The 9,320-nt window shown below is 41.9% G+C and overlaps 1 protein-coding gene across 2 annotated transcripts in view; it reads left to right on the top strand.

Annotated features, from left to right (window-relative positions):
• The window catches only part of LOC118340076 (nck-associated protein 5-like), a 129,638-nt gene that overhangs the window by 104,671 nt on the left and 15,647 nt on the right, over positions 1-9,320 (top strand). For both annotated transcript variants that reach the window (XM_035677934.1, XM_035677935.1), the window contains 5 exons: positions 788-892; positions 2,032-2,220; positions 2,806-6,422; positions 7,060-7,165; positions 8,209-8,296. In XM_035677934.1, coding sequence (XP_035533827.1) covers positions 788-892; positions 2,032-2,220; positions 2,806-6,422; positions 7,060-7,165; positions 8,209-8,296 — 4,105 coding nt within the window. The remainder of the gene's footprint in view (positions 1-787; positions 893-2,031; positions 2,221-2,805; positions 6,423-7,059; positions 7,166-8,208; positions 8,297-9,320) is intronic.

The raw sequence follows: 9,320 nt of genomic DNA on the forward strand, positions 1-9,320 counted from the left end.
TGACTTTTACTTTTAAAACATGCTTTTTTCTTGATGGATATTTTTCTACTGCACGTATGATGAGTGCATTTCATTTTAATGGTAGAAGCTAAGACTGAAATATATCAGAGCACAGAAATACACACACGCATATACATATACTCCCTGTGTGAGCATTAGTTTTACCCTTGGCAGGAAATGCAGCCTAAGATCAAGTGTTTGGTTCCAGCATATTTCCAGTTTAAGTTCATTTGAGCACAGGGAACCAAATGTAATTAAGTTCTGAGATTAATACGTGGAAATGTATTTGGTTTTGTATCCTTCCCTCTTAAGCACAAGAGTTAAATAACAGAAGAGACTGCAGACTAGTGTGTGAATAAAAAAAAAATCAAAGGAATCCCTTGCTCCCTGATGCAATTATTTCCTATTCACATTAGCTTTTTTCCGGCCGATGACATTAATGACTTTGAGCGAGGAGTATGAATCAGGGCTCTGCGTGGCGCCAGTGGAGGGAATCTGACGGGCACTCGTAAGACCGGCAAAATATTGCTCATCCTCATACTGTACAGCTTTTTGAAATGTTGGAAAACATCAATGAGTGTTCGAAAATATTTTAAGTGTTACATTTTTAATAAGTAGTATATTGACAAGGTGTTTAAAGTTGACATTTAAATTATGTGCTGTACAAAGTATTGATAAACTGCAATGGAAAGGTCTCCCAACCATTCTGCTGTTGTGAGATCAGAGCTCATTTTAAGTTATTGAAAGTCAAAATTAATTCTAGTGTGTCCTTAATTTTTCCTTTTAGAAACTCCACTCTCGGATCATGGATTTATCTGCGGCAGATTTGCTATTGGAGCCAGAGAGAAGCAAGGCTTTCTTGCTTTCCAGGAATACAGACTCTCCCTCCAATGTAAGATTAATGGGAAACATGCAGAAGGAAATGTTTTTTTGTTTAGTTTTTTTGTTCAGCCATATGAATTGTCCAGGTAGCATAACTGCACCCCCACCCCTCTCAAGAAATCATTACAGGATATTAAAATACAGAGCTAACTATCTGAAGTCATGACCCCTCCTCTGCTCTCAGCAGGAAGAGCTGGCAGTATCACTCGGCAATAAGAGGAATAAATCCTTGTCATATTACCAGAAAACCATCGATTGAGACTCGCAGTCAGTAAAACTGACTCCATAGGACACTGTGGTACATTAGTCATCTTATGTATTATGCATTAAGGACTGAAAATTAGGTTTTTTTACCCTTTTACCCCTCTGAGAATGCCACCTGATAAACTGTAATGTGTGTTCGAGGGTGAAAGAAGAGGGAAAAAATGAAATAATAAGGGCCAAGTACCACATCTCCTTAAATAGGCTGCGTTAGGTGATACACACAAGTGACACTTAAATGAGATTAGACCAATATGAATTGTGACATGAATATATATTATTTCCTATCTTGCATGAAATAATATTGTAAAAGATATATACTTTGCATGTCAGGTTCTCTGCAGTGAGATGCTAATTGGAGAAACAGCTGCTGTGTTGTGATGACTGCACATGAAAATCTGATTGATATTTCTAAATGAAGTTTGAAAAGCGCAGCAGTACGTTAGCATTTTAGGAAACTTTCCCAGAATATTTGATTAGTCTGTCAAGTCTTTGTTAAATCTCTTTCATCACAAAATTAACAGTAAGATAGCAATTAGATATGCAACACTACCCAACAACTAACACGTGAAATACTTCTGATGCATAGTCGCCAAATAAGATAAAAAAACTATACACATTTAGGTTATACTTAAGATTAGAAGAAGAGTACTTAGAGTACTTGACTTATGACTTAGAAGTAGCAGGTATTCGTGATCTTCATTATGTGACAGTTAACCATGCACAGCTAAACACCTTGACACCACGATTGTCTTATTCTTTATCCCAGTCTCTCCAGAAAGCTAGTTTACACATTTTTCCCACCTCAGAAACCTGTACATAACAGTATAAATGATGTTATACAAGTTATTCCACTATAATGTCATGTCTCTTTTCTCTCTCTCAAAGGAGGTTCAGTTAAATGGAAAGGCAGGTCTCCCTGTGGCCAAGTGTTTGAGCCAGCTGAGTCTGACAGCGCCAGCGCCTGTATACCCACGCAGCAGCTGTAGCAGCAGTGAGTTGTCCCTGTCAAGTGCTTGCAGTGAATTCTCCAGTGGCTCATACACCTGGAATGATGGACGCTCCTGTGGGAAAATGGTAAACCGCCTTATACTGCTTTTATGACACTAAGAGATGAGATATTCTTTTTGTCTTTCTTCTGAGACCCCATCCCTCATCTTTGTCTACCATGTTGAACCGGCTTGTTTCTACAGTAGCACAGAGCAGACAAAACAACCACTAGTTCCACTAGTTACAGGTAGGGCCCTTTGCGTTGTTCACGAACCACTGTACATGCTTGGAAGGCAAGTGGTATTCTGTTGTTTTCAATCTACAACACAGTTAGGTGACACTAAATCCTACTTACTGGTCCTTAAAAGAAGAATGTGTGCTAACATGACTCAAGAAATATAAAATGTGTGCTTTGTCAGCAGTATAAAATTAAACATGTGGTTGTAGCCTCTATAAGGGCATCATGGTGAACTGTGCTTCTTCATTCACAAAGGAAATGTGACTTATTCAAGTTTTTCATTTGGCACGCACATAAGGTGTGTTTTTCACTTTTAATATTCAAGTGAAAACAGTTTTAAGATGATTATGATTATGAAACAAAATGTACATTGCATACGTCAACTATAATATCATTTGTGTGAGGTTGACCCACTCTTTCTTTTTTCCTTGTAGTCATCTCTGACCTGGGAGAAGAGGCTGAGCTTGGGTTCGTCAGCCCCAAGTAATATATGCGCCCCCCTGGAGGAACAACAGCCCACAAGGCGCAAGGAGAGCCACATACTAGAGGGACTGAGAAAGCTCCAGAGGAGGAAACACAGGAGCTCTTCTGCTTCATCCAAGGTCTCCAAGTCAGGCTACAAAGACTGCATGAACTCCAATGAGGGCATCTACTCCCTGGGTATCAAGAATAGCAGTAAAGGGGTGTCCAAGCCTACGCATGTGGGTAGAACTTTAGCTGTTGGGGGCAAGAAGTTCTCTTATGATTCTGATGATGCTGATGATGAATTGGCACATTCCAGTCGTGGAGATAACATCCCCACCAAGGACAACTGGTTTTACTGTAAGAGGCTCTCCCACAGCATCTCAGACAGTTTGTGTAGCTTGGAGGGGCTACAGGACAGTGGAGGTGGAGGTGACAGTAGCTCACGTCCTGCGGCTATGAAACACACCTCTGGCTATGACTCAAAAGAGCGTCCTGAGAAACTCATGAGTTTCATTAACAGTTTTCTTCCTGAGGGAAGGCGGACATCAGCTTTTACTAAACCATCCAAGCTGCACTTCAACCCTTCTGACCCAGAGGGTCCTAATCACCTCACTGATGTGGATGATCCTGAGGAACTCAACTCTGAGTCCAGTGACATGCAAATGTCCTTTAGCCATCCCCCAGAGCAAGCTGAGAGGGACTCCAAGAGACTGTCAAGAGATGCTGCCAAGCTGCTCACACAACAGTGGCTGCGTAGAGACCAGGGACGCACTCAGTCTGCAGATGGGAGGCCCAGGCCTTTCAGTTTAATTAAAGAGCCCAAAGGGGCAAAGTGTACTCATTCTGAGGAGAGCATTTTGGCAATATTTGATGCAGAAGGAGAACCTATTGAACTTTGTGCTCAGAAGGTCGTAGCAGGTGCTGGGCCTCGAAATGACACTCAAGGTAGCAAGGTAGTTGCCAATTACACAGAACTAGTGCCCAAACAGAAGTCAACAGGGCAAAAATCAGGAAATACAAGAAACTACACTGTTCTTGAATCCCCAGAGAAGCTATCTGAATATCAAATTAGGACTAACAAAACAAGCAATAGCAGGGAGGGCAGTGCAGAGAGGCTGTCAATGCAGTTGACTCCACAGCGGAAACTAATCAAACCACCAAGCAGCCGATCTAATAAAGGCCATTCCATCCCTCCCTTAAACGATTCTGCTGGTCCCAAGTCAAGTGGTTCAAAGATACCTGGTCGTAACAAACCTTCAGGATCTCCACTGAGATTGTCTAAGGGCTCCCTCACAGAACCAAGTAATAGTGGAAACTCAGGACCCTCTGGTCAGGAGAAATCCCCCTCCTCTCCTACAGTCAAAATGTCCAGGTTCATCAAGACACCAGGAACCTGCTCACAGAGCCCAAAGTCGGGAAACTCCAAGCTCTCCAGCCGGCCGGAATGGCATAAGGGCTCCTCCAGTTCCCCACACCTCTCAAGGAGGCACCTGGAGTATGCTGACAATGGTGAACAGCCAACCAGAGACAAACACTGTGAAACCAGCAAAAATAAACTCAGGTCCCCTTCTCCTCCCCCTCCCCCTGGCCGCACCACCTCCTTACTGATCAGACCAAATTACGAAGGGTCGCCTCAAGCACATAAAACATGGGTGGCTCAACCATCCACACCAACCACTGTGAGGGGCCCTCCCCCAAGTTACCACACCTCACTTTTACCAAATATGCAAACTACGCTACCCATCAAGGATAAAGACTGTTTAGACTTAGATGCAGGCTACGGGACTGCACTTGCACCTCAGAAACTGGTTGACAAAACCAGTCAGCACCTTCAAAAGTCCCCTGCCACAACTCAGACACCTACTAAAGGCACTTCCAAGAGGATGACCACGAAAGACTACCTCCCTTCTGCAAACTCAGGGTGTGCTCCAGAAACTGAAAATGCACCTAAAAGCTCAAAGAATGTCCCTCCTCCATACAGTGCCCTCAGAGGGTCCTCACTTCAGAACTCATTTGCAAGTAAAAGAGGATTGAACCATGAAAATGTCCATCAGACAGTGCAGAAGACCTCTATTAGTTTACCTGTATCACTTCAGGACACCCCTCAAGGTAAAACAGAACCACAAAATGGTAAAGCTGTAGTCAGCCCACCCAATTCAGTCTTGATTTCCCCTAACCCAGCAGAAAAAGGTTCAAAGACCCGCATCCCAATGGGGTTTAAAGCATTTTTAAAATCTCCCCCCAGTCATAAAAATAGTCCCTCTATACCAGGCAAGCATGAGAAAGATCATATCAACTCAGTCTCCAAGGAGACTGTGACTTCAAATGCTTCTACCCAGTGTGACAGCTTGCAGCCAGTGTACAGTATTGATTCACCACCCAATATGTCCCTTTCAGAGGGTAAAGGTGAGGTCCCATGTAGGTTACTGGAAGGGGAAGTACACGCTGCTGTGTTGCCAGAGGAGGGGGACGTTTGTGATAAAGGGAAAAGGAGTAGTCAACTTTTCTCTAGATCCATATCAGTTACTACCAAACCTCATCTAAAGCCGGCCTTGGGGATGAATGGGGCCAAAGCCCGTAGCCAGAGTTTTAGCACCAACTACATGGAGAAACCCAACATCAATGCTCTAGAAGCACCGGGAAAAATACGAACTCAGATCATCACCAACTCAGGTGAAAGGGGAAACTCTTTGTCAAGACAGAGTTCCTTGGAGGTACCCAGTGTTGGGTTAGCTGAGAGCCCTGTCCATTCCCCCAGGACTAGGCTTAGCCACTATGGGGACATCACATGGTCAAATAGTCACAATGTCCTCCCTGAGAGAACTTCTAACTCAGGTTGCAAAGGTGATGGCTCACAGGGCACAGTGAAGGGGGAGGCAATAACCTCACCTTTGCAAAAAGAGGTGCGTAGCTTACCCATCAGTGATAGGATTGGTTTGAACATTCGTAAGCCAGCGAAAGTCGCCTCTCATCCACAGTTTCAGCCTCCGTCCTCTTGTGTCAACAGTTCAGAAAATCCAGCGCGAGAGACAGGAGGCATAGCAACAACCCCTGATGAACCAGACTTTAGCAGGGAAGTCAAAACCCAGACAGATTCGCCAAACAAAGCCCCAGATATGGAGGAGAAAAAAATCAGCCCAACAGTCTGCACTATTGAAGAGAAGGTCATGATGGGAATCGAAGAGAATCTACAGAAGTGTCAAGAACAGGTGAAGGTTGCTGCAAATGAGGCCAAACAGAAAACGGGCCCCTCTCTGGCAAACTGGTTCGGCCTCCGCAAGAGTAAACTTCCAGCGCTGAGTGGTAAGAAAGCAGACTCCCCCAAGGGAAAAGAGGAAAAGAAAGAGTTGAAGATTGGATCTGTGCTTGGAGGCAAACAGATGAAGTCTGACAAGAAGAAGGACAAGAAGAAAAATGATAACCAGCAGAAAGACAGTCAGGAAGTGCAGAATCTGTCTGAGATGAACAACAAGCTGAGCTCCATCATGGACCATTGCAACAATCAGATGGGTCAGATTGCCAGCCAGATCCAGTGTACGACAGCCTTTATCGGCAAAGACCAGTTTGTGAAAGAGCTTCTTGGCAGGTGGGTGAAACAACATCTTTGTCATCAAGAATGAATTATCTTTAATTGATCGGATGCTATGCTGATTACGTCCTGTCACTGAGCCATCTCAGAGTTGTCTTTCTATCAAGTGAATTGACACTAAAACAAATTGCTTGTTCTATTAAATTAAACATGAGCCATCATTGCCTTAAACATGTTTGTTCAGATAAACTGATAAATAAATGGCACAAACAGCAGCTGTCTGTTTGTGCCATTTATTTGAGTTATGACTCCATTCCAGTGAGCATTCTTGGACCAGCATCCAGACACATAGTCAGCACACTCAAGGTAAAGAATCTTTAAGGCAGGAAAGCTCCACATTCCATACCTCACACTTCATTGATTTGCCACTTCAAATCACAGCTGACAGATTTTTATCCAGACTAACTGCAGACAATCACTTGAGAGGGAGCACTTCATAAAGGTTGTTAAGCATTTGATGGGATTTCTGTGTGTGTATTTCTGTGCATGTACACATATGTTTGCGTGTGCATTTGTGAAGCAAAAAAGCAGGTCAATGCAATTTATCAGCAGGCTCACTTTCTACCGGGCAGGTTGATAAAGGAAGAGCTCGGCACACAGACATAAAAACAGATCAAATCTTGTTTCCTCGCAGGACTGCTGTGAAGGGCAACTCTGTGGCTGCATCGCCGCCTGGGATCTCCACACCCAAGAAACACAGTGAAATGAAGGGAGATATAGAGATCTGTCCAGATACTGCTGTAAGTGAGCAAACATGCCACCATAGTAGAACTTCACTGACTTTATTACAGCGAGCTGTGTCGAGCTCTGCTTGTTTAGACAGGCTGTTGGCACACACGCATACATGCACGTTCCCACAGGTTTTCACACTTCTGCATGTTCACAAACACATCCACAAGCCCGCCGCCTCTTCAGCTTCATATCCCCTGAAGGCTCGCTATTGATTCACATTGTGTTCTGACTCAGCCTACAATTCATCGCCTACTTTTTCATTATCCCAGGCCGATGTTGTTGTTGTTTCCACAAGGCTGAAGATTTTTAAACTGTATCCACACAGAGACAGCCATCAGGCCATGCATGTAATACAAACTTAAATTAGGCTCCTCTCAGCTGCTCCATTTTTTAAATCATATCAGCGCGCTTTGTAAGCTAAGGTCAGAAATTCTGACCTTGTGGATTTATTCTTTATTATCTGTCAGTCAAAAAGACGAAAAAATGATGGAGAGGCTGAGTGCTTTAGAGAGCTTGAAAAAAAGTAATGAAAAAAAAAGCAGGCTAAATGGAGGAAGAGAGTTACAAAAAGAGAGTCTCACTGCATAATGTAGGAAATTTAATCCAGATGATGTTGAATTTTGATAACATGGAGGAGCCCCTTATCACAGGCACTCAGTTTGACAAAGGGGCCATTTAATACCATCCACCAAGCTTTCTGTCTATCTTCTCCCCACAGAAATACAACAAAAGAGGGACACTTTATGACCTAAAAGCTCCTGCTTTTGAACCACCCTAAAACCACTCTTTTTTTAATAACCCAATTAAAATAAAGCAAGAAAGTAAAATAGTTGCCTTGCTTTTTTTCATACGTCATAAAATATATGAATCTGTAGGCACTATAACTGATCCTTCTCATTACCTTGAGCTTTATAAAAAGATGTTATATAATCTAACAACTTATACAAAGAATGGCACATTTGGATTCTAAAACACTTATACTGTATAGCATTGTATATTTTATGTATTATGGTTTTTTATCACCAATATGCACTGTTTGTTAATGTCATAGACTCTTATAATGACTCAGAAGATCAACCTGAGGGCTGAAAATGAGGAGGGACGCATCACAGACACAGCTTGCCAAGACCACATGATAGGTAAGCATATGTATTACTGTTGGTCTTAAAGGAACATTTCACCAAAAACAGCTAAATCCAAAGCTAATAATGTTTTATTGCATGTTTTTATCAGGTTTTTTTTTATATTTTACAAAAATAAATCCCATTTCCTTTATTTTTATTTTTTTATTTTTTTTTACCAACTTTCCTTTTTCTTTTCTTTTCACTTTCACTGTGCCAAAAGTTCATGTTGTCTGTTTTGAGCCACTGAGTTTCATATTTGCCAGTGTTTACCTCAGCCAATATAGTTTTTTCAAGTAGCTTACAAAAAGCTGTCACTAACCATCACAAATCAACCAGTGCAACAGAGCATTAACACATTTTACAGTTGTGATTTCCTGATGTGATTGACAACTCAATTCCTTCGCCAAATAATTCTCCTCACTGCCAGACTTGCCATTACTGTGGGGAAATAGCAGCGGCTGTGAACAACATGTTGACGGTCTAGTCAGGTGATTGATGTGCAACCGGGTGATATTTTACAATGCCTGAGCAGCTAAGGAAGTGAAAAAATATATGCATCAAACAATTTTTGAGACGGGCTGATGATTGTTATCATTGCAGTGTGACAAACTTACATTGTAGTAAGTAATTCAGTGTGGGGAAGGAGAGGGTGTAACTGCTGCTGAATGGAGTGCAGCATGTTTGTCACTCAGTGGGATATTTGAGAAATTGCCTCAGTGATCCATCTCAAAGGTCGTAATGACTTATCTCCTGTAATACAGCACCATATCCAGTGTGAATTTAGATTAGCTGGAGTTAGTCCTTTTATAATAACTCAACATTCTATGGAAAGAAGTGCTAGTTTTTCAACGTTTTTTAAACCGGACGTCCTGCAGCAAAGTCCGAGCTTGGGAACATCCCATTTGTTTTAAAATTAATTAAAAACTGTAAATTTAAAGCTGCTATAGTTAATATATATAAATATATATATATATATATATATATATATATATATATATATATAAATAAAAGATATAAAAGAGGTTACTCATAGAAGTGA

This window comes from Morone saxatilis, unplaced genomic scaffold (assembly GCF_004916995.1).
Source record: "Morone saxatilis isolate NCDOM2014 unplaced genomic scaffold, NCSU_SB_2.0 Contig6, whole genome shotgun sequence".
NCBI lineage: Eukaryota > Metazoa > Chordata > Actinopteri > Moronidae > Morone > Morone saxatilis.